Raw genomic sequence first — 24,837 nt, forward strand, 5'->3', positions numbered from 1 at the left:
CTCCTGCTAGTATCTGTTTGCACCACTAATGTGTCTCCTACAGCATGCATGTCTCACAGCTGAGTCTTCTCTACAGACATGCTGTGGATAAATCACCCCAGATCTTGGCAAGCAGCAAGGTGGTGGAGCATCCACCACGCCCTTCCATCTGCACTGATGCCATTTCTATTAGCCACAGAGTTCATCCATTTTCTTATGGGGTAATCTACCTGTTGCTCTCATTCGCTGCCGTGTTTCCAGTTCTTAAGCTCCCAGTACCTACTGAGTGGAAGCTCCAAGAGAAGCCACTCTCTAACCGCACACCTTTGTATATTATGCTCTTTATATAGTTTAAAGGGGTCCTTTTACACACTCTAAATAGTTTCATCTATTCAGAACCTGGTTGAATTGAAGGGTCTCACTTTGCTCAGTGCAGTCTCAAAGAATGTACGACTAACTTTAATGTTACAGTGATTTAATATCATAAGAACGTTTTATTTTTTCTGCCTGTAGGTATAATGTACATCTTGACCCTGATCCCTTCGGAGCTCTGGCTATAGTTCTTGTATTTGCTTTGGAGATTCTCATGAATTCAAGTGTTACTTCCATCAAATCAAGGTATCACATTGTTTTTGAGCTGTCATTGAAAACGTTTTGATAGACATATCTATCGGGAGGCAATGATAATATTAATAGAATCCAATTTAATGCATATGTAAAATTGTATACATGTTAGTAGCGTTTTAGCACTTACTGTATATGTACCTTATGATTCATAAGGAGAATGCAGTTGCAGTGGATTTGCAACAAAGAATGGTGATCTAATTTTTAAATGTTATATATCATATTTGTAGAAGCATTATCTCACAGATTATAAAATAGGTATGTTGCACTACTTGTGTTTAGTATGGCAGAGAGTGCCTTAAGGATAGTAGGCAATTTAGAAACAATGTACTTATAGGACAAGCACTACAGACAGTCTTTCTGGGGGATCAGCCCCCTAAATGGGAGTTCCATACACTGGACACCTCGATTAAGAATGTTCATTAAGTACTGCATGGTCACCAAAATTATGGAACACAAAGGTAAATAACTTTGCAAATGCAGATTGCTGATACCTTCCACCACATTCATTATTGTTGAAAGTGCCTTGCAACCCCTTTACTGATCTATTAAACTAATTATAGTGACATCCTGCAAGGTCAGGCTTAACTAATTTTGATTGTTAACCTTTGCTTTTTTGTCCTACATTCAGTCCAAAAGCACTTGAGCAAACAGAGCCGTGGTCAGGCTCACATTGACACTTTCTTTACAACGTGATAGAGCAGGGCCATTCACATATTGTTTGTTCAGTTACACATAGTTGCTATAGGAAAAACGCTGACAAGACGTGGGAAATAGAGGCCACCTTCTTGAGGTGAGCTATGGCTAACCTCCCACACAACCAAAATTGAAGATTCACCGGAGGGTCTACAAGTGTCAAGAAACATAGCCTTCGGGCATTCATCAGGCAGTCCTCAGAGAAAATGTGTAAGGTGTTGGATGTAATATACCAATCAAACAGTGTTACACTTAAATACATAACCAGGGCCAAGTTTCAGTATAAAGAAGAACATTATAAAAACAAATGAAACAAAAACGAATACAATCTGACAGTGTAAAAATCTGGGCAAAAATTAGAAATGTTCGTCTAACACAAACATAACTGGACAGGTGATAAAAAACAGCAAATAATTGCGTTAGGTGAATCTCAAGACAGTATATTGTGTCACTGAGCAATGCGGTCCAAAAGAAAAGAAATGCATACTGACCTTTGTTTCAGGAATTAATGTTTCACAGTTTTTGCTCTCTTCCTTTGCACAGAAGTCGTCACAATAGTGGACCTTGGGGGTTGCCTTTTCTTCCTTGTACTCCTGCAAGTGAGTCGAAAATCCTGACAAGTCTCCGAAAGTTCTTTGAGAGGTGCTTTGCCCTGACCCTACCCCTTGCTGACCCCTGCCCTTCTTTAAACGTCTGGATTATAGGGATTTGTAAAGCAAGGCTCCGGAAAGAAGAGACAGGGTAGGGATATTTACTGAATCCAGCATATGCTCAGAAAACCCACTTACATGTGTGCTCTCCGCCCAGTTTTATATGTTAGCCCTGTCCAGGCCTTGCAGTGGCCTTCTTCCTGTGCATTACCCTTCTTATGTGATTGTGTTGCTCCTGTGGCTCGTGTCTATCTGTTCTCAGAATCCACCAGTGTTGCATCCTTGACTGACGGTAAACTTGTTTTGTTTGGCTAAGGTATTGTGCCTAACCAAAAGGCACCCGAGTTGTCAGAGAGCATTGTTATGCCATTCTGTTATTCCTGCCATCCCCACAGTCTAAAAAAAAGTGGAGCTAGAGAGACAAAGCTTTCAAATGAGTCTGACTATGAAAGCACTAATGGCATGATTTGATAAAGTCACTGGCCCTGGTAAAGATTTCCATTTAGAGTTGTAACCAGTTCTGAAACTAACCGTTATTCGTGACCGTTCGGCAGGCAGGTTTTTTCTTTCTTTCCTTCATTCAGAGGAACGTTGACCTTGCAGTATATGTAACAAATTACAAATAAGAGTACATTATCTACCATATATGCATAACAATATACAATAGATATGCTCTTTCTAATTATCATCGATTATATCAATTAATGTTTTATAAATAATCTGGTATGGTAACATTTTGGAAGGTGAATAGCTTACCTTCTACACTACTATAATATTGTTTTCTTCTTTAGCAACCTCTGTTTTGATGGAGACAGTGGGAAAAATATCTAGAGAGACATTTTGGAATGAGAATTATATTGTATTAAAACGTCATAAGTTTTTTGCTATCGTTCAAGGGAAGAGGGAAACCGATTGTTATTATGTAACTTCTTGATAGCATTAGCATGCACTTGTGATTTTGGGACGATCGCTAATTCTCTCATAAGAGATCAACTGGTAAAATTACACCAGCGACTTAAGAGTTCAGGAGAAGTTGTTAGCCATACATCCAGATCTTACGGAGGCACTGGCAATTGTGGAAGCTAGAGAGAATACCATGATGTAGGTGCGTGAATTTCAAGATACTTTGACCACGAACGTATTAAGCTCTAAGGATTTATAGAGTGAAGGTGATGGCTGAGGAGAAGATAGAAATCTGTGTAAGGAAAGTGAGAAATAAGCATAAGAATTTGTAGGAAGCTGGCTCTGTATATACTTTACCATAGTAAGGTATGGTGTGCACAGAGTACAGTGGATCCCCAGAGGCCTTACAGAGATTAAAGTAGAAACCACCAATATTCTCTTTTGTGGTAGTGTGGTCGAGCAGTTAGGCTTATCAGAGGTTAGTGCTAAGCACACACTCAATGACTAACTCCAGGCCAATGTTTTATGTATCAAAAAATATGCTTTGTTACTTTATTTCTAGAACCAAAAGGATATTTGTTGCAGATAAGTGCAGTTTCAAGAATGTATCACTTTCAAGTATCAAATGCACTTTGTTTATAATTCACAGGTAAAACAGTTTACAGGTAAGTAATCATTTTCAATTTCAAAAGTAGACAGTGTAATTTTTCATAGAAAGCAATGCAGTCCGGGGGGGGGGGGAGTAACAACACAATTTGCAGGTAAGTACTGGACTTACAATGCAAGTCTTCGGGGGTTAGGGTGTCCACAGTTTAGGAAGACACAAAGGATGCACCAGTAGCAACAGACGGCTGGGTGCAGAGGTTAAAGTTGGTGTTGGGCGCCCAATGTAATCCTATGAAGACTGGGGGCACTTAGAAAGAAACAGTACCTGCGACTTCAGGGCACAGATCTGGGGGGTTTAGATCAGCATGGGTAGGGCCACAGGTCAGCACCAAACACACACCGTCAGCGACACTGGGGCAGCCGGGTGCAGGTGCAAACACTGCTTCGGGCGCCCAATGCTTTTCAAGGGAGGAACCCCGAGGGTCACAGAGAGGCTGCAGGCTTGGTCCAGGGAGTCAGCTGAAGAAAACTGACAGCTGGACAGGTAATTAGAGAGCCCACTGAATATCGCTGGACCATTGGTTGGGTTCCCCAAGGCCAGGGGGCTGCGGCTGCAGGGGTAACTTAAGGCGCTGGGAAATCTTCACCGGAGCCGGTCGCGACCAGGGGACTCCTCTGGATTTAGGCTGCAGGCGTCGTCTTGTTGGTCAGGAGAGGTCAACCCAGGGTGACCCAAGGTCAGAATCGCCTGGGAACCCTTAATGGGCATCAGGTGCAGAGCGGGTAGGACTCGCAGATCCGGGCCATTCTGGAGTCCTTCTTGGAGGTTTCTTTGTGAGCAGGGCTGCTGTCCTGGGGAGATCTTGGTCCTTGGGTAGGCAGGCAGTTCTCTGGGGGTTTGTAGACATCTCTGGTCCTACAGACGGGTCAGCCTCACACTAGAGGGCTGGGTAAAACACAGGAGGCATCTCTAAGATGCTCTCTGTGCATTTTTCAATAAATCCAACACTGGCATCAGTGTGTGTTTATTGAGCTGAGACGTTTGATACCAGACTTCTCAATCTTCAGTGAAGCCATCATGGAGCTGTGGAGTTCATAATGACAAACTCGCAGCCCATGTACTCAGTATGGCCATACTGCACTTATTATGTCTAAGAATGGACTTAGACACTGTAGGGGAATGCTACTCATGCAGCTGTGCCCTCACCTGTGGTATAGTGCTCCCTGCCCTAGCACTGTATGGTCTTCAATGGGGATGACTTGCCTATGGCATAAGCAGTGGTTTGTGGGCATGTTACCCAGAGAGGGATGCCATGTATTCTTTACCTTTTTCTCCTCACCAACACACAGAGTTTGCAATAACAGTGTGCATGTGTTTGGTGAGGGGTCCCTTAGGATGGCACTATAGATGCTGCAGCCCTTCGAGACCCTCCCTGGCCACAGGGTACTTGATACCACTGGTACCTTTTACAAGGGCTTAGCTGTGTGCCAGGGGTGTGCCAATTATGGAAACAATGCTACAGTTTAGGGAAAGAACAGAGATGTGGGGGCCTGGGTAGCAGGATCCCAGCACACACTCAGTCAAGTTAGCATCAGATATCAGGCAACAAGGTGGGTGGTGGGGGTAACCATGCCAAAAGGGGCACTTTCCTACACAACCCCCTCCCAAACGAAAGAGGATGAGACTAACCTTTCCCAAGAGAGTCTTCATTGTCTAAGTGGAAGGACCTGGAAAGTCCATCTACACTGGCATGGGCAGTCCCAGGTCTATGTTCCACTGTAAAGGGCATTCCCTGTAGGGAGATGGACCACCTCAAAAGTTTAGGGTTCTCACCTTTTATCTGAATAAGCCATCTGAGAAGGCTGTGGTCAGTTTGAACAATGAAGTGAGTACCAAACAAGTATGCTGTCAGCTTCTTCAGAGACCAAACCACAGCAAAGGCCTCCCTTTCAGTGGCACTCCAACACTTTTCTCTGGGAAGTAACTAACTGCAAATAAAAGCAACAGGCTGGGCATGGCCATCATTGTTGCTTTGTGATAGGACTGCTCTTATCCCATGTTCAGAGGCATCTGTCTAGACAATGAACTGCTTAGAGTAGTCTGCAGCTTTGAAAACTGGTGCTGAGCACACTTCAAGGTGTCAAAGGCCTTTTGTCAACTAACTGTCCAGTTAACTTTATTGGGCATCTTTATAGAGGTAAGTTCTGTGAGGGGGTTACAATGGATCCATACCCCTTTTCAGATCTCCTGTAATAACTAGTCAAGTCAAGGAATGCCCTGGCGTGAGTCTCGGTGGTAAGGGCTTCCCAGTCCAGAATTGTCTGGATTTTGGGCTGTAAGGGTTGTACTTGGCCTCCACCTACAATGTGGCCCAAAAATACAACAGTGCCCTGCCTTATCTGGAATTTGGATGCCTTAATAGTGAGGCCTGCAGACTGCAGGGCCTGCACAACCTTCCCCAGGTGGACAAGGTGGCCCTGCCAGGTGGTGCTAAAGACTGCAATATCATCTTGATATGCTGCACTAAAGGACTCCAATCCAACAAGGACCTGATTCACCAACCTTTGGAAGTGGCAAGGGCATTCCTTAAATCAAAGGGCATAACAGTGAACTGATAATGCCAGGTGTGGAGAATGCTGTCTTTTCCTTTGCTCCAAGTGCCATGTGAATTTGCCAGTACACGGTAGTGAAGTCAAAGGTACTGAGAAACTTTACTGCACCTAATTAGTCTATCAGCTGTCAGAGGGTTCAATAACACCTAAGTCCAGCATCTTGTTGACTTCAACTTTGAAGCTCTCCTTAACTTGGTCTGACTGCCGATAGATCTTGGATTTGACCGGCAAGCTGTCTCCAGTGTCCACATCATGGGTACACTGGCGTGTCTGTCCAGGGGTTAAGGAGAAGAGCCCTGCAAACTGCTGCAGGTCTTGCCTGCAGTCAGCCTGCTGTTGGGCAGTGAGGATGTGTGAGTTGACAACTCCATTAACTGACCCAGCTTTTGTACTGTAAAAGAGAAGGTCAAGGAGAGGTTTACTCTCTGCTTCCTGATCCTCATCAGTAGCCATTAGCATGGTTACATCAGCCCTGTCACAGTAAAGCTTAAGGCAGTTCACATGGATCACCCCTTTGGATGTCATGCTAGTGCCCACGTCTACCAAGTAGATAACCTCACTTTTCTTCTCAAGGATGGGGTAAGGTCATTCTATCTGTCTTGAAGTGCCCTGGAAGCCATGGGCTCCAGAACCTTAATCTTCTGCCCTGGTTTAAACTCCACGAGTGCAGCGTTTTGGTCATACCACTGCTTTTGGAGCTGTTGGCTGGCCTTGAGGTTTTTGGACGTTTTCTCCATGTACTCTGCCATCCTGGAACGTAGGCCTAGTACATAGTCCACCACACCTTCCTTAGATTCGTGGAGAGGTCTCTCACAACCCTCTTTCACAAGAGCAAGTGGTCCTCTAACAGGATGGCCAAACAGAAGTTCAAAGGGGGAAACCCTACTCCCTTTCGAGGCACCTCTCTGTAGGCAAAAATCAGGGATGGCAGATGGACATCCCATCACCTTTTGAGTTTTTCAGGGAGTCCCATGATCATGCCCTTCAATGTCTTGTTGAACCTTTCAACAAGTCCATTGGTTTGTGTGTGGTATGGTGTGGTGAACTTGTAGGTTACCTCACACTCATTCCACATGTGTTTCAGGTAAGTTGACATGAAGTTGGCATCTCTGTCAGAAACCACCTTCTTAGGAATCTGTACTCTGGTGAAGATATCAACGAGGACTTTGGTCACTGCAAGGGTTGTAGCAGACCTAAGGGATACCTGGTAGCATGATCCACTACTACCAGTAAATATTGGTTTCCTGAGACTGGGGGTGGTTCAAGTGGACCCGCTATGTCCACACCAACCCTTTCAAAGGGAACCCCAACTACTGGTAGTGGAATTAGGGGGGCCTTTGGGTGGCCCCCTGTCGTACCACTGGCTTTTCAGGTGACACAGGAGCTGCAAAACTCCTTCACCTTTTGAGAAATATTGGGCAAATAGAAATGGCTTGCTAACCTATCACAAGTTTTGGTTTGGCTCAGATGCCCAGCTAGTGGGATGTCTTGCGCTACAGTGAGGATGAATTCCCTGAACTGTTGAGGCACTACCACTTGCCTGGAGCCACTGACATCTCATTTTTCCTGTGGAGCAGCTTGCTGTCACAGGCCTTCGAGAGTGGGACAGGTCCTTTGTCCCTGGCACAGCTGGTCCTTAGTGGGTCCGCTTGGGCCCAAGATCTAAATCTGGTAAGGTACAAGTTCCATGATCTAAGTTCCCTCTGGGGTTGGTAAGATGTCTTCTTGAGAAGAGGAGTCTAGAGCTTTTTGCTGGTCAGAAGCTGGTCCCCCAGTTTTCTTGCCCTTTCTCTTGGAAGGTTAGACCATTATTCCAGGCTCCAACACTTTTTTTCCACCCTATACTCAGCTGTGTGCTCTGGTTTTCACACACACCATCTCAGCATGGCTGCATGAGTTTTGAGTTCTACCTCAGCCCATGCTGAGGCTCCTGGTTGTTCCATGGCAGACATTCAACTGGGATTGCAGAACAGACCACTGCCTGTTTCAGGTTAGTAACCCCTCCCCATTCTAAGGTCACCATAGCCATACAATGGACCTTAGTCACATTGTCAGCATTGGTAACTGGATATGTTTCTCCAGGCAAGAACTGTCCAGGGGAAACCAATTTTTCTGTCAACATGCTGACACTGGCGCCTGTATCCCTCAGGGTGTCTACTCTCGTCCCATTAATCAAGGGATGATGTCTGTATTTGTTCATGTTACTGAGCAGACAACAAGAGTGGCAACATCTACCCCACCCTCGGAGACCAAAATAGCTTCAGTATGGACCTTGAGTTGCTTTGGGCAAACTGTAGATCCCACCTGGAGACTGGCTATACCAGTGCTAGCTGGGGCAGTACTAGGGGGATTATTTTTGGGACAGGCCAAGTCTCCAGTTTGGTGTCCATTTTGTCTACAGTTGAATCACCAGACCTTTTTGGGATCAAGGTTTTTTACCTTCGTACCCATGAGTGGACGGGGAAGAGGTTTGGGCCCCACCCTCCTGAGCAGGTTTTTGGGGGGCTTTAGAAGACTCTTTACTTTTATCCTTAGGTGTCTTACCACCCTGTTGATCACCCTCAGTGGAAGTCTTGGACAACCTGGTCTTGACCCAGTGGTCTGCTTTCTTTCCCAATTCTTGGGGAGAAATTGGATCTAGGTCTACCATATATTGATGCAACTTTTCATTGAAGCACTTACTTAAGATGTGTTCTTTCATAACCAAATTATAGAGCTCATCATAGTCATTCACTCCACGTCCAGTTAACCAACCATCTAATATTTTCACTAAGTAGTATATGAAATCAACCCAGGACTGGCTCAAGGTTTTCAAGCCTCCCAAACCTAATTCTATACTCCTCAGTGGTGAGTCCAAAGCCCTCAGTAAGGGAGCCTTCATGGGGTCATAGGACTCAGCATCTGCTCTAGTGAGTGTGAGGAGTCTACCTCAACACTTTTCGCTGAACAGCTCCCCAGTGAGACATTTTCACTTTTCTCATTCCATAGGCCCTCTCAAAGTCTGTGAACCATTTAGTGACATCATCACCATCCTCATACTTGAGGACAATCCCTTTGGAGATTTTAGGGTCATATGATTGCTCTCTGTCCCTAGGTATTAGGTTGCTGCCACCATTAATGGGTTCTAAGCCCATTTCTGCTCTCTCCCTCTCTATAGGTAGGGGTTGTGTCTTCAAGGCTAGTTATTTGTCTATCCTTGCTAAAAGGAGGTCCTCTTTACTGAGGCTGCCCTCAGTGTCCCAGAGGAACCTGACTCCCCTGTGGAAGACCCAGGTCTTGTTAATACTTTCTTGGAGTCAGGGGCGCAGAGGCCCTGTCCTCCCTAGTTAGGTTAGAAGGGGGGAGGTCATCCTCCCTTTTCCGTAACTTCTTCCCCATCTGAGGGGAGGTCTTCCTCCTCAGCAGGGTGTTCCTTTGCATACTCTGCCAAGAGCTCCTGGATCTGGACCTTGGTAGGGTAGGAACCAGTTTTAATCTTTTTGAGACTGCAGAGGGACTTTAGCTCTCTCATCTTGAGATGGAGGTAAGGGGTGAGGTTGAGTTCCACAATCATGTCCTCTGAGCTACTCATTATGTTACTAAGGTTGTGGATTTCTTTTAGGAACTAAGACTACTTCTAGTTACTTCACCCTTAGCTATAATAACTTTTTAAACTTAACAAGTAAAAAGGGAACTTAACCAAGGCACTAGCAGGACTTAAAAATGTGGAAAAATTGTCAATTCAAAAATCAGTTGAATCTAAAGACAATTTTGGAACTTAGTTGTGTGATCAGATCTTGGCTGAGCAGTCCAGCAAATGCAAAGTCATAGACCCCACTGCTGATCTGCCAATGTAGGAAGCTAGCTCTGTATATATTAAACCAAAGTAATGTACAGTGTGCACAGAGTCCAGTGGATCCCCAGAGGCTTTACAGATGCTAAGGTAGATAATACTGATGCTCTCTGTTGTGGTAGTGTGGTCAGGCAGTTAGGCTTATCAAAGGGTAGTGCTAAGCATTTGTTGTAGGCACACAGTCAACAAATAAGGCACACATTCAATGACTAACTCCAGGGGAATGTTTTATGTATCAAAAATATACTTTGTTACTTTATTTCTAGAACCAAAAGGATCTTTGTTGTGGGTAAGTACAGTTTCAAGACTGTATCATTTTCTAGTATCAAGTACAGTTTGTTTAGAACTCACTGGTTAAATAGTTTACATATAAGTAATACTTTTCAATTTCAAAAGTAGACTCTGCAATTGAAAGCAATGCAGTTCTAGGGGAGTACAAGTAACAACACAATTTCCAGGTAAGTACTCGACTTACAATCCCAGGTTAGGGTGTCCACAGGACAAGTTTAGAAAGACACCAAGGGTGCACCACTAGCAACAGGGGCCGGACGGGTGCAGAGGTCAAAGTTAGTGTCGGGCACCCAGTGGAATCCTATGGAGACGGGGGGCACTTAGAAAGAAACAGCTTGCAGGTAAGTACCCTTGACTTCAGGGAACGGACCTGGGAGGTTTAGATCAGCACAGGTCAGCACCAAACACACACCCTCAGTGGCACAGGGCGGCAGGGTGCCAACACAGCGTCGGGCGCCCAGTGCTTTTCAATGGAGGAACCCGGGGTATCTCCACTAGCTGGAGTTCCCTGGGGCAGTGTAACAAAAGGCAGAAGCCTTTGAGGCTTACCGCCAAGTGTTGCAATTCCTGCAGAGAGGAGGTGTGAAGCACCTCCACCCAGAGCAGGTTTTGTCCCTGACCCCACAGAACACAAAAGCTGTCACCCCATGGGATCAGAAACTTGTCTCCGAGTGGCAGGATGGCATAGACCGGTCAGCCTCACACTAGAGAGTTGGGTGAAATGTAAGGGGCATCTCTAATCTCATAATGACAAACTCCCAGCCCATGTACTCAATATGGCCACACTGCACTTACAATGTCTAAGAATGGACTTAGACACTGTAGGGGCATATTGCTCATGCAGCTATGCCCTCACCAGTGGTATAGTGCACCCTGCCTTAGGGCTGTAAGGCCTGTTAGAGGGGTGACTTACCTATGCCACAGGCAGTGATTTGTGGACATGGCACCCAGAGAGGTATACCAAGTCGACTTTACCTTTTTCTCCCCACCAACACACACAGTCTTTAACGGTAGTGTGCATGTGTTTCGTTCGGGGTCCCTTGGGGTGGCACAATACATGCTGCAGCCCTTAGAGACCCTCCCTGGCCACAGGGCCCTTGGTATCACTGGTACGTTTTACAAGGGGCTTAGCTGTGTTCCAGGGGTGTGCCAATTGTGGAAGCAATGGTACAGATTAGGGAAAGAACACAGGTGCGGGGACCAGGTTAGCAGGATCCCAGCACAGATAACTGATATCTGATATCAAGTTAGCATCAGATATCAGGCAAAAAGTAGGGGGGGGGTAACCATGCCAAAAGGGGTACTTTCCTTTATAATTCTCCTGTTGGGAAGTGTTTTTGCAAGGCTCACTTTATAAATGTTACAAGTATAGTAGTATGAATCATCTCTCAGATAAACCAGACTGTTCTGCTTGAAATGCCATTTGTGGAAAGTGTGGAAAGAAAGGCCAGTATGACAGAGTGCGTAAGAGTGACAAAATACAAACTGTTAAGTGTTTCAGATGGTGAGAACAAATGATTCTAACTGTGATGGGTGGAGTGGATTCCAATGTGTTAATTATGCCAGAATGTGAAACAGTAATAGGAAGAAAAGAAATGAAGATACTAATAGATCTACATTCACCATACACCATGATCGGTGACGGAACTGGAATAAACATTTTGGAAAGGAGGATATTGAATTATTTCTATCTGACATCAACCCAGTGGGGTATGGTGGAACTAAAATTGATGTCCTAGGCTGCATCATCAAATTTCAGTAGGGTATATATTGCCAAACATGGAAATAATCTACTAGAATTATACCAATTTGGTGACTTCTACATCACTTTTAAGCCCAGTTCTCCACAACGAAACCTATTAGTGTCTATAGTTGGTGATGATAAAGACATTGTTCAGAAATTTCCAGATGTAGGTGGGCATTGTGAGCAAGATTGCTGACAGGACGCTTCTTTGAGAAGCTCCCATCCCTGACCGCAGTATAATGCATAATCCTGTCTTTGCTGATGAGGAAATGTGCCAATGACGTAGAGCCTTACCTCCTATGAGGAAAAGGGGCCCTGGGGTGACTGAGAAACAGTGGGGACGAGCCGACGGACGGAGATACTGACTGGGGCCTTCTGCTGTCTACGTGGACATTGGCTGAAGGAGGAGTCGCAACAGCTGCAGTGTGCAGCAGACTGCACTCAGCTACCCTGGAGATAGTGACCGAATCACGGTGTGCTGATTGTAGCGGCCTGCTCACCTGGGATCATGGGGATCTATGGCAGCAAAGAGTCGGCTGGCTCCGTTCACATGAGGGAGAGCATCACCGCAAGGTGAGTGGCCGGTTGAAGACATCGGAGAGCAGCGACCTCAGACTTGTGCCCTTTTGGCAGAGGCATGCTGCTTCTAGTGCACAGACTACATGAGTGGGGCAGTGCTGAGGTGGATCTGAAAGGGCTGGAGGAGTGCACAGCCAGCATTGGAGGCACTTGCTGACTGGCTGGAAAACAGTGATCCCCGGGCCTAGCACATCCGAAAGGGCGATGCCTGCATAAGGTACTGTGCCCTCCTCAGTAACTGTGCATTTCTAATGGTTGGATCCCCCTGAAGCCAGTGCACATTTACAAGGGGACCGGCCTGTATGGGGATGGTGGTCCCTTATTAACATTAATTCTCATAGCTGCACTGGAGAGACCTAATAGGGACCCACTCATCAGCCCGGGGCATCATCAGTGAACTTGGGATAAACACTACATACTGGATGGAATTATACACTGCATAGGCGCTTGAGCAGAGGCAGCTATAGAAGAATTGCACTGACTTACAGCCTTGGGTGCAGTTTGTGATGCAGTAGCAGGGAACTCTACTCACTTAGTGATACCTGGGTGGCAAGCACCCTATGTGGAGAGGGGAAAATAAACTTCATTGGGCTGGTGACAACTGGAGCCGATCTTGAGGACCATGCTATTGAGACTGTTTGTGGTGGGGGAGCTTTTAGTGAGCGGCATAGCTGACGCCCGTACTCCGATGCTGAGAGACTTATTTCATGGAGAGCAATTAGTGAACTGAGAGAGTGACCTCCTTTGATCACATATATCTCCCATCGACCTCCTGAGAAAGAGCGTATTAAGAAACGGAGTACTGGTTGGTGCGCAGGAAGAGGTGCTGCACACCCTGTGATACCAGGATAAAGAGAGAGCTGACATGGGCACCGTCTGACATTTCTGCAACAACTGCTCCTTCATGAGAACACTCATCTGAATTTGGATTTGAGCACTGTTGTTTCCCACTTGGGAGTTGTGTTGCGGTTGCTCTCCTTTGTGTGTGTAGATACTGCCTATACACTGAGGACACATATGGCCTGCAATACCAGAGCAGGAGACTCTATTGGTTGCTCAACATGGGTATGGACAGACCTCAGGCACCAAGCAACGCCATTACACAATATACGACTCCTCAACAGGCTATTCACAGGATCACCAGACAGGGTGAAGAAACATCTGAGAAATCACAGGAGCATCCAGCTGAATCTTAGAGGGCCACACTAATGGAGGCCAGATTGCTGGGGTACTGACGGTGGTAAATCTCCTGCGAGCTGATTTACGAAAAATAGCTGACAAAGTGGACACTGCAGAGTCTAACATCATGACTCTACAAGCTAAAGTGCGACAGCTTAAACAACAGGTGACGCCCCTGACTGCGACCACGACCACACTTGAAGAATGACCTGAGGATGATGAGGGTCGCTCAAGAAGAAATAATTCAAGACTGTTGGGTTCCTGGAGCATGGGGAAGGTCAGTCAGCAGAACGCTTCCTAAAAAATGGGTGACGGAAGAAGTGAAGCCGAAAGGAGTATCCAAACATTTCATCATTGAACGCACTCACAGGGCACTGCCCCTCCTGCCACCACCAAGTGCCCCACCTAGGGCTCTATAGCTTGCATGCTGAACTATAGAAATAGGAATGAGATACTGAGGGCTACCAGAGAGACATCTGCCCCATAGTTTGAGGGACGCTGTATCGCAATATACCCTGAGTACATGTAAAAGGTGCAGGAATGTTGCAAAACATTTCTGGGGGAGAAAAAGCTCATTCGATCTATGGGACTCCAATATGTGCTATCCCGCCAAACTAAAAGTTATAGATGCAGGAAAGACACACTTCTTTGAGAGACCTGTGGTTCTGGCTGGACATGATGGGGGCTTCCCATAGATGTCCTCTTACGGACACAGAAGCTTTCCATGTCAGCGGCAAGCAGAGGGGGTCACAGTGTAACCGCCCTGACAAGAAAACTCGCACAGAGACGGGATACTCGGGCCGAGTAGTAATAGTTGATGATGGTACAATGACAGCACCGCTCACGGTTTAGCAAACAGTGGCGGAGACCCTTGGGGGGACAAACTCTGATAACAAGGAGGAATCCGACTCCTTGATGGGCTCTGAGGATATAAAATCGGATACCGAGACCTGAAAGTCAGAATGTCCCTTCTCTCTCCCTCCTACCACTTTAATTTCACCATGAGAGCCTTTGCTTTGAAACTGATGAACCACTAGGGATGCCTACTTAGTACAGGAGCAAGAACTGAGTGTGAGACTAGTATGTTATAATATACAGCTGCTCCATTTGGTGACGGGGGACTGTTCTAAATTGAGTGCGGGGTGTGCGGGACGGTGGAGGGAGGAGGGAGTGGGTGGGGGTGTGCAGTGTGTGACAACCACTGCAGGTTTTTTCTGAAATCGAATCTGCCTTTAGGGGCGTTTGATATCTCAAGAGATGTGCATGGGCACAAGTTACTATAGCATTGACCTTAATGTTATCTTTATGTTATAGGAAATTTGACTTAATGATGCTTTGCTTGGGCTGTTGGGAAGGGGAGACTCATTGGAAGGTTGCTTAAGAGGGGAAGTTTAGGGGTGAGATAAAGGGCGGTGATGATACAAGTCCTGGCACATCGATAGGGTGGACAAGCATGTAGTATTTGGTTGCTGTTTCTTGTCCTGGGAGAGGGAGAAAAGTTCTGCTGGGATGTTTGATTGGTTGAAGTGTTGTGGTCACCGCCAGTTTACATTGACATATATAGAGGCGGATGTGGCGGGTCGATATCTGTTGATACAAGGTAGATTGGATGGAGTGGATGTGGCCTTTGTAAATTCTTATGAGCTGAATATGGATGATAACTCATTCTATGATATGAAAACGGATGCTGTGTCCTCATTGGCTGATATTGGCTTGTTTTGGGTGGGGGATTTCAGTTGCATAATAGATGGCGAATAAGATCGACACTCTCCACGCCAGAATACTAAGCCGAGGATGACATCACAGCTACAGGGGGTTATGACACACCTGGGATTATGTGATTTATGGAGAGAGATGCACCTGATGAAGCAGGAGTACACATGTCACTCACCAACACATGAAACATTCAGTAGGCTAGATCGTATTATGATTGTGCTGCACTTGGCTCCAGGGTACTGGAAGTGTCTCACATGTCACGTTATGTGTCAGGTCATGCACCAGTAACATGCATATCTGATAAAGACATCTAGTTGCAGATTTCTTACTTTAGGATTTTCCCAGGTGCCAGTCTGGATCCAGAGATCATTCTCAAACATTATCCCTGTGCACCATTAGGTGGCATTGATCGGCTCCATGTCCATCATCTGCATTGTCCGCGCCCGATATGACATTGCGGGTTCTGTTTCGGCACCACCCCAGCGTGCTAATGTCAGTTCTTTTCATTCCGCACCAGCCAGCACCAATCTGAAGAGAGCTACCCCTCAGTCATATTTGACTGGCCTTTTTACAACTTTTTTAAAAACGTTTTTTTAAGTTGCGTCAAGGTGTAATCTAGGAAGACTGGGTTCAAGCCCTGCACATCCTGTCATCGAGCAATGTCCTTGATGGATCTGCACCTTGTGTGCCTTTGATGTTTGGAGCACAACCACGACCCAAAGTCGTGCTCCAAGTGTCAGGCCATTCATCTGAAGTCTTTGAAGGAGCGGTCCCTGAAGTTGATGGCAGCCTGACGCTCAACTCTGCGTAAGTTGAGGTCCCGTCAAGAGGAAAGTCCTGGGAGCAGTTGCCGAGTTCCTCCATCATCGTCATCCCACTCTAAGTTCTCAGGACGATCAGGTAAGTTGAGACACACAAAGAAGATGAAGGAAGCGTAGACAAGACAGGGTAGCGGGAGCATCGTTATTCTAGGCCTCTGTCTGCAGAGACTGCATCTGGGCCGTCTCTGCACCTCCCCGAGTTATCAAGAGCCAAAGCAATCCCTGCCTAGTTGAAAGAATTTTTTGAGGCCATGCGCCTCTTTTTTGGGCAGTCCGACACAGTTGGAGAGCCTTCGGACCTTGTGGAGACAGAAAGAACCTTTCGGGCTCCTCGCTGACGGCTTCAGCTCCAACGGGCAACCATGGATCCGTGCTTGGATCTGGGATGACGTCGGTCATACCATCTCAACTTTTCCCAACGCCAGTCCCATGCCTTCAGGTGGCACTGTCCCCATCCTCATGGCCGACTTCAACACCGAGCTGGAAGGGCATCGCACAATGCCGACTCTGGTGTGGGAAGGGGTCCCTGAACCCTTTGGAATACCAGCTTCAAGACCCTTGTGGACGGGAACACAGACTGAAGCCAGTGGACTGGACACCTCCCTAGATACTGGCATGCTTTCTCTTCCTACCATGTCTACGGAGGGGGATGTTTCATATTTTATTGGGGTGCGGTACTTGAGCTCTCTTTGGTGGTAGACAGCAATAACCTCCTGTCAGATGTGTTTCAGCCTGGAGTTTCATCCTCTGAACCCCTACTTCCCCTTAATGAAGCCCTTGCAGATGCCCTACTTGTAGGAAAGTAGCACCTTTCTGACATAGCTACCCCCACTTTTTGCCTGGTGCCAGTGTGTTTAGACTGTTGAACACTTGGATCCTGCTAACCAGGTCCAAAGTGTCAGTGTTCTCTCCCTAACATTTAGTTGGTAAGTAACATTTACAACCCACAATGTGCACTCATGTAAGTCCCTAGTATATGGTATTTAGGTACCCAGGGCATTGGTACACCAGAGGTCCCCCTTTGGCTGCAGCATGTAATGTGCCACCCATGAAGGCCCATGCAAACTGTGACTACAGGCCTGCCATTGCAGCCTACATGAAATGGTGCATGCACCTTTCACCCCAGATAAAAGGTTTTCCTTATATCATGGTCATTGCACTCTGGCACATAAGTCACCCCTAAGGTAGGCCCTTAAGCCTAAGGACAGGTTCATGGTTCTCAGTGTGAGGGCACTCCTGCATGAGCAGAGGTGCCGCTACAAACTCCAGACTTCATTTTCTGGGCTTTGTAAGTGTGGGGAACCATCTTAAGGTATGGACACTGGTCAACACGAGATGTCCAACTACATAATGGCTCCACTGAACCCAGACACGTTTAGTGCCTAACATGTTGGAAACTTGCACCTACACGGATTCTAGTGTTAGTTGCATGATACTATGTGCTCTGGGGGTTCCGTAGGGGATCCTCATGTCTGCCCTCTACAGCCTTGCAGGGTCTGCATGCCAGCCCGTGCTGCCGCTGACCCTGGACACTGTTCTGCCCTCCTGCTACTGAGCCTTATTTGGGCAGGAAAAGGCAGAACAAAGGATTTCCTGTAGACTACTGCTCCTTTAGAAATAGGTGTCACTGGGCTGGGGGTGCCTCTGAGCGCCACCAGACTGCTTTGAAGAGCACATTTGGTGCCCTCCTTGCATAAACCAGTTTTCTCCAATGCAGGAGCCCGCAGCTCCTGCTCTGGTGCGAAACCACAAAAAGGACAGGAGAGTGACCACCCCATGTCCAGCTCCACCCAGAGGGAGGTGCACAAAGCTCTGCCAGGTGGCCACTTGACTCTGCCATCTAAGAAATAAGATGTGCAGAGGCACTTGGAGCATCTGACTGGTTAGTCCAGTTGTGTGACGTCCCTGACCCCCCTGGATAACAGGGCCAGTGCAGTTAGTGTTCAACCCTCTATCTGGGTTACTTAAGGATTCCCCTGAAGGTGGGACCCTAGATTCGCCTACAAGACATCAGGAACCTTCTGCAAGTTTCCTCGGCAAGACATTTCTGGAACCTGGACACCGGAACTGCTGCTGTTCTTCGCTGTACCGAAGAGCAAGACTATAACCAGTAGGAGGGCTCCTACTGCAACTTTGTTCCAAGTTCTCCAGGACTTCTGCAACCCTTATAGCCATGCATTCTCCAGAGTCACAAGTACTCTGCCCTCACTTAGGAAAGCAAGAAGGCATCTCCCTTGAAGTGAAGGAGTCATTCTCCTTCATCCGCAGGCACCTCAACAACGACGACTGGTTTGTGGATCCTGTTGTCCCACAGACTCTTCAAGGCTCTACAACACAGTTGGTGGTTCTTTGGCAGAGGTCTGACCTATCTTCCTTGCAACTGGAAAGTCCTGTGGTCCCTCGCTGGAGCTGCTTGACTGGAACCCCTGTGCACTGTGTCTGTTTGTCGTTGCCAAGGCTTGTTGGCTTTTCAGTCCAAAGACTTCCTAGCTTCAAGAAACCCTGGCCTCCAGCACTCTCCAGCTCCAAGAACAACATCCTCTCTGCAACTCCTGGGACGTGGGCATCCCTTTTTGCTGTGTTGCTGAGGCCTCCCTGCGACTCCCTGTGCCTGCTGCCAGAAGGTCCTGCTAGGGGCTCTATTGATTCCTGCTGGCTCTCCTGCTTGCGGAAGGCTGGCCCTGACCTACCTGCAAAGATTAAGTCACCTGGACTTTGCTAGTACCCACAAATGCTGCAGTCTTCATGTAATGCTTCCCTGCATTTGCCAAGGCTTGTTGGTGGTCCCGCTGACCACTTGACCCCGCTGCAATTCGACAGCCAGCGTGGGACAGCTCATAGATGACTCCAGGTGTCTTCCTGCATCACCTGAGTTCAACAGCTCCACTTCTTAGCCCACCGTCCAGCAGGAAAGCATTTCCAAGAAGGGTGGGCATTACCCTCCTGCAACTCTTGGGCACCTCAGGGTGGTTTGGACTCTGTCTCTTCTTTTCTTAGGTCCTCTTCTTTGAGAATCCATGTCTGGGTTCCACCGACCTGGTCCATGGGTCACAATAGCAGCTTGACAACAGAGGTCCCCACTGACTTCGGTGGTAGGTTCTGACACAGATTTACCCGTATGTACAGGGACACCCTGGTGTAGGTACTCCACTATTCTGGGTATCCACAGGTGGGGCCACTATCCAACCTCACTTGTTCCAATGGGTTTCCTCTGGGTCCTCTGAGAAGGGTCCTGGAAATCAAAAACTCCAACCGCGAAGTCTCCTTTTTGTCCTCTGGACACCGACCCTGGGTTACAACCCTGCACACGGGTGCCTGGAGTATCCTATCTACTTACCTTGGCTGTTCCTGTGCTTTCCCAGTCCTAAGGGTTGTTGGTTGGTAGTTTGAGTTGGGAGTGATTCTCGCATTCCATTTACTTAGTATATGGTTTGCCCCGCCAGCAGGGGGCATATATTATTGTATGCCTGTACATACCTTTTTCTAAGTATATTTTTGTATGATCATATCTCCTGTTAGGAAATATACCTAAGTTAGTTCTAGTGTGTGTGTTACAATAAATATAGACTATATTTTTCTAACACTGGTGTGGTTCTTTCATGTGTGTACATCCCTGACTGACCTGTGTCGTATTAGCAACTGCTTTACACCCTCCTGGATAAGGCTTAGCTGCTCTCCACAGCTACCCCTCTGAGAGCTCTGGTTATCTAGATCCTCCTACACTATCACTAAGAGTTGTCTGGGCTCAGTACAGGGTGCCTCATCTACAGGTATACACCATATACTGAGCCAGCCTCCTACATCCACCATAAACATCATTACCGGAGACAAGTAATGTTTTCCTCTGATGGATAGTTCTACCTGCAGATTCCTCACCTGTTGAATACAATCCTGAACAATAGCCCCAGGAGATCGGCTGATGGATGATTAAATGAGGAAATACTGCTGCACAAATCTGACAAACAAGCTGTCCATACACACATCTGAGTCCCGGTGATGGTGCTTATCGAAGGTATACAAGGGCGTCCACATCGCTGCTTTTCACATTTGAGCAATAGGAATATCCCCCTGCAAGGGCAAAAGATGAAGACCTGGCCCTGGTTAAATGGGCACCTATTCCCTCACACTGTTCCTTCTTTGCAAGGGCAGGGCGAACTTTGATGCAAATGACCCAGCGAGACAAGTTTGGGCATGCGGAAGGGATATCAAGGATACAGTCAATCCTGTAGGGAACCAGATCACAATTAGAATTCGAACAGTGAAAGCTGATCAGGGGGACAGAGAAAGGCTGAAAATACTGCCATATCACCCTTGGAAGGGCCCACCAAACACCCTCCCTAGGCTAGAGAGAGTACAAACTTAAGGGTCTCTGACAATCGGGTCTGCAATAGATTGTCACTGTCAGCACACCATTAAGTAAAGTTATTACATCTTCCAACTTATACAAAAGTTAAGGGAAGGACAGCGAAGAGACAAGATGGCATCCACTACCTCAGAAAGCAGCTGAAAGGAGCATATATGTCCATGCACAATCTGCAGTGTACCCTCTATTTACCTCAGATTCTACACCAATCCTGTTTGTCTCCCAGTTGATGGATAGTTACATAGGGAAAGTTAATAAGGTCTCAGTAAGTGGTTGCACTGCACCTTATCCAATTGATGTTGCTCCATATATTTGCCTCATGAAAAAAACAAATGGAAACCAACATTGATACGCTTGGATGGGGACTATCTGGACTCCGTAATGTTGGCAGACATCAGTTTGGTGCCACGGTGGACCCAGTGCCTCCCACCAGATTAGAGAGCTTTGAAGTTTCCAGATTCAGTGTAACGTCTGGGGTCATTCTACATGTGAGGAATCTGCAGGTTTATCCACCAGAAAGATCATTAACGAAGGTAAGTAACATTTTCTTCTACTGGGTTGATCCTAGATTTGAGTAATAATTAGGCTAAAATCCCAGCATGTTCCAAGTGTTCAGCAAGAAACCATACAATATATCACCATCAGGAAACCCACACCCAGGTTTGGTTTACGACATGTCTCCCATCTATAGAAGATTACAGTATATTGGCCTCTTGTTTTGTAGCTGATGTTTAGAAGCAGACACACAGGTAAACCTTGGTATTTTCAAATGATTCATATTTATTGTGTGCTAATCGTATTTTAACCTTGGGAAGAATTATCATAATTATGGCTACCTTAGCAATAACAAATATTATTAGAGTCAATAAAGAATACACCCCAATTACTGTTCACTACACAAACCTAAGTAGTTAGTATAAAACTCCATATTTGCCTTGCCATGTTTGTTACCTAGCCCTGTAGTACCCCACATAACTGCAGACATATGTCCTCAATTAAGTGTCCCACCACACAGCATGACTCCAACCAGCACTCTCTCTCTCTCTCTGCTGCTCCCTAATTGGTCGTAGTTTATATGCCTTTCTCTTAGTATATTTAGGATCAAGCCTTCGAATGTATGCGCTACTGCCTGGATCTCGCTTGCTAGACTGTTGTGTACAGTCAAGGGCTTGAAGCCCACCTGTCTCTTTCCATTTGTTGGCTTGCATGGCACTCTTCGTTATAGCCTCGTCATTCGTCACTGCAGGCCAAGCATATCATTTCCATTCCTCTGGGTGGAGCAGGGACCAAGCACTGATTGGTTCAGCTTAATCAGTGCCTTTCTGGTGCCCCTGAGGTGATTAAGGTACTATTGTTTTCTTTTTAACTTCTAGTGCCCTGCAACCAGAAAGCTTGTGACTGGCAAAAATGTGTCCAGCAGGACAAACAAATTGCAGCTTTTTAATTTTTATAGCTAACTTTCTTTTATTTTGCCAAGTCGTCTTCTCACTTTGCACTCATGTTTTCTTTTGTTTTTGCTCGTGGGCACTCTTCTGAAAAAAAGACTATTATCTTGTTCTAAATCAGAGGTCTTCAAATGTTTTGATGCCGGGACCCCCTTTTAAAACGTTTTAGGCATAAGGACTCCCTCCTGACACAACTTCCTAGAACCTGGTACTCCTCATCATCGACAATCATAAACGTCCCCAATTCCCACGGGAAATCATTTTTGCGGTGGCCAAAAACAAAGTTCCTCATTTATGAGGAATTGGCGTAGGGCAGCGGCGCAAGTCTTCTTGCTTCACTGCCCTACGCCAATATAAAAGGGCAGGAATGCACTGTATTTATGAAATATAGTGCATTCCTGTCCTTTTCCCCCTGCGCTGGCCCACAAATTGCTGCCTAGCGCCAATGTAAGCAGAATTGTTCTTGTGCAGGAAGAGGCAGAATGCAACACACATGGAAAGAGTTAAAAACAAGAAGAAATGAAAACGTTTTTCCTCATTACACCTGCTCTGAGGATGCGTAAGGTTTTGGCACTGCTCCAGTTTACATGATTTTGTAAATCTGGGGCAGCGTCAAAATCCATGGGTGTTGCATCGGAACACCCACTGGAGCGCCTATAGAACGCTTTCTTGACGCAGAGTAAATCAACACAGCACAGGAGACTGTGAGTGAAAGTTCAGCTGAAGCATTTTAATGATCAGCTGGGGGAATGCGGGTCCCCCTTCCCAGGTCTCCACAGCCCCCCGTTGGTCGCGCCCCACCGCCTGAAGACCTCTGTTCTAAATTTTGCAAAGCAACATTGTTTCTTTATTATGTGTAATTTCTGAAATTATGCTGTGATACAGAATTGTGCGTTACACCCCAATCCACTCCACTCCAATCCAAACCAGTCACTCCAATCCAATCTACCCCACTCCAATCCTCTCAACCCACCCCAACCTAATCCGCCCCATTCCAATCCAAAAACATCTGCACCACTCCAAAACAATCTGCTCCAGTCCAAAACAATCTGCCCCACTCCAAGCTGCCCTACACTAATCCAAAACAATATGCCTCACTCCAATCTGCCCCCTGTAATCCAAAACAATCTGCCCCACTCCAATCTACCTCATTTCAGTCTGCCCCACTGTCATCCAATACAATCTGCCCCACTCCAATCCAAAACAATCCGCCCCACTCCAATCCAAAACAATCCGCCCCGCTCCAATCTACCCCACTACAATCCAAAATAATCTGTCCCACTCTAATTTGTCCCACTCCAATCTGGTTCACTCTGGTCCAAAACAATCCAATCCACCCACCAGTCCACCCCACTCCATTCCAATTCACCCCACTCCAATCCACCACACTCCCATCCAATCGACCTCATGCCAACCCAATCCTCCCCACTCCAATCCATACCATCCCAATCCACCCTAATACAATCTGCCCCACTCCAATCCAAAACAATATGCCTCAGTCCAGTCTGCCCCACTCCAATATGCCTAGCTTTAATCTAAAACAATATGTACTACTCCACCCTGCCCCACTCCAGTCTAAAACGACCCACTCCAATCCAGGACAGCCTTCCCCACTCCAATTCGCCCCATTCAATACAATCCACCCGACCCAAATTCAGTCCACCCCAGTCCATCCCAATTCACCCCACTCTAAACCACCACAATCACCCCACTACAATCCAGTCTACCCCACATCAATCCAGTCCACCCCACCCTACCCCAATCCACTCCAGTCCAATCCACCTACTCCAGTTCAGTTCACCCCACTCCATTCCTATCCTCCCCACTCCAGTCCAACTCAACCCACCCCACTCCAATCCAACCCACTATAATCCACCCATTCCAACACACCCGACTCCACTCCAGTCCACCCACACTACCCCAAGCCATCCCACTCTAATGCAATCTACTTTAATCCACCCCACTCCAGTCCAATGCAGTCCACACGAATCCACCCTACCCCAGTCCAGTCCACCCCACTCCAAACCAACTTAATCTACCCCACTCAAATCCAGTCCTCCCATCTTCAGTCAATCCAACCCACTACAATCCAGTGCAACCCACTCCACTTCAATTCAATCCACCCCACTCCAGTCCATCCACCCTTATCCTCCCCATCCCTATTCAATCTACCACATTCCAATCCATCCCACTCCAACCCCATTAACCCCACAACTTTCAAGTCCACTCCCTCCAGTCCAACCCACTCAAATCCACCTTACTCCAATCCACTTCAATCCCACACTATCCACTCCACCTCACCTTAATGTAATCCTCCCTACTCCAGTCCACCCCACCCCACCCAATCCAACCCACCCCACTCCACCCCATCCCACCCCATTGTAATCCACCCCAATCCAATCCACTCCACACCAACCTAATCCATCCCACTAGAATCCAATCCAGTCCACCCCACCCAATCCACCCACCTCACTCCAATCCATCCACCTCATCCCACTCCAGTCCACCCCACCTCAATGCAATCCACCCCACTCAAATTCACCCCAAATCAATCATCTCCAATTCAGTCTACCTCAATCTGAACCAACACACTCCACTCCAATCCACGCCATCCCACTCCGATCCAGTCATTCCTACTGCAGTCCACCTCACCACAATCCAATCCCCACCCCATTTCAATCCACCCCAATCTGATCCACTCCACTCGCTAAACCACCACACTCTGCTCCAATCCACCACATTCTATCCCAATCCAGTCCACCCCACTCCATCTCAGTTCAGTCCACCTGACTCCAA

At 46.9% G+C, this 24,837-nt stretch overlaps 1 protein-coding gene across 5 annotated transcripts in view; it reads left to right on the forward strand.

Moving 5' to 3' along the window:
- The window catches only part of PGAP1 (post-GPI attachment to proteins inositol deacylase 1), a 764,579-nt gene that overhangs the window by 728,624 nt on the left and 11,118 nt on the right, over positions 1-24,837 (forward strand). For 3 of the 5 annotated variants that reach the window (XM_069225850.1, XM_069225848.1, XM_069225851.1), the window contains one exon: positions 493-597. In XM_069225850.1, coding sequence (XP_069081951.1) covers positions 493-597 — 105 coding nt within the window. Of the gene's footprint in view, positions 1-492; positions 598-1,842; positions 2,041-24,837 lie in introns of all 5 variants that reach the window. The other 2 variants (XM_069225846.1, XM_069225847.1) reach the window with 1 other exon arrangement.

Source organism: Pleurodeles waltl, chromosome 3_1 (assembly GCF_031143425.1).
Source record: "Pleurodeles waltl isolate 20211129_DDA chromosome 3_1, aPleWal1.hap1.20221129, whole genome shotgun sequence".
In the NCBI taxonomy this organism is placed as follows: Eukaryota; Metazoa; Chordata; class Amphibia; order Caudata; family Salamandridae; genus Pleurodeles; species Pleurodeles waltl.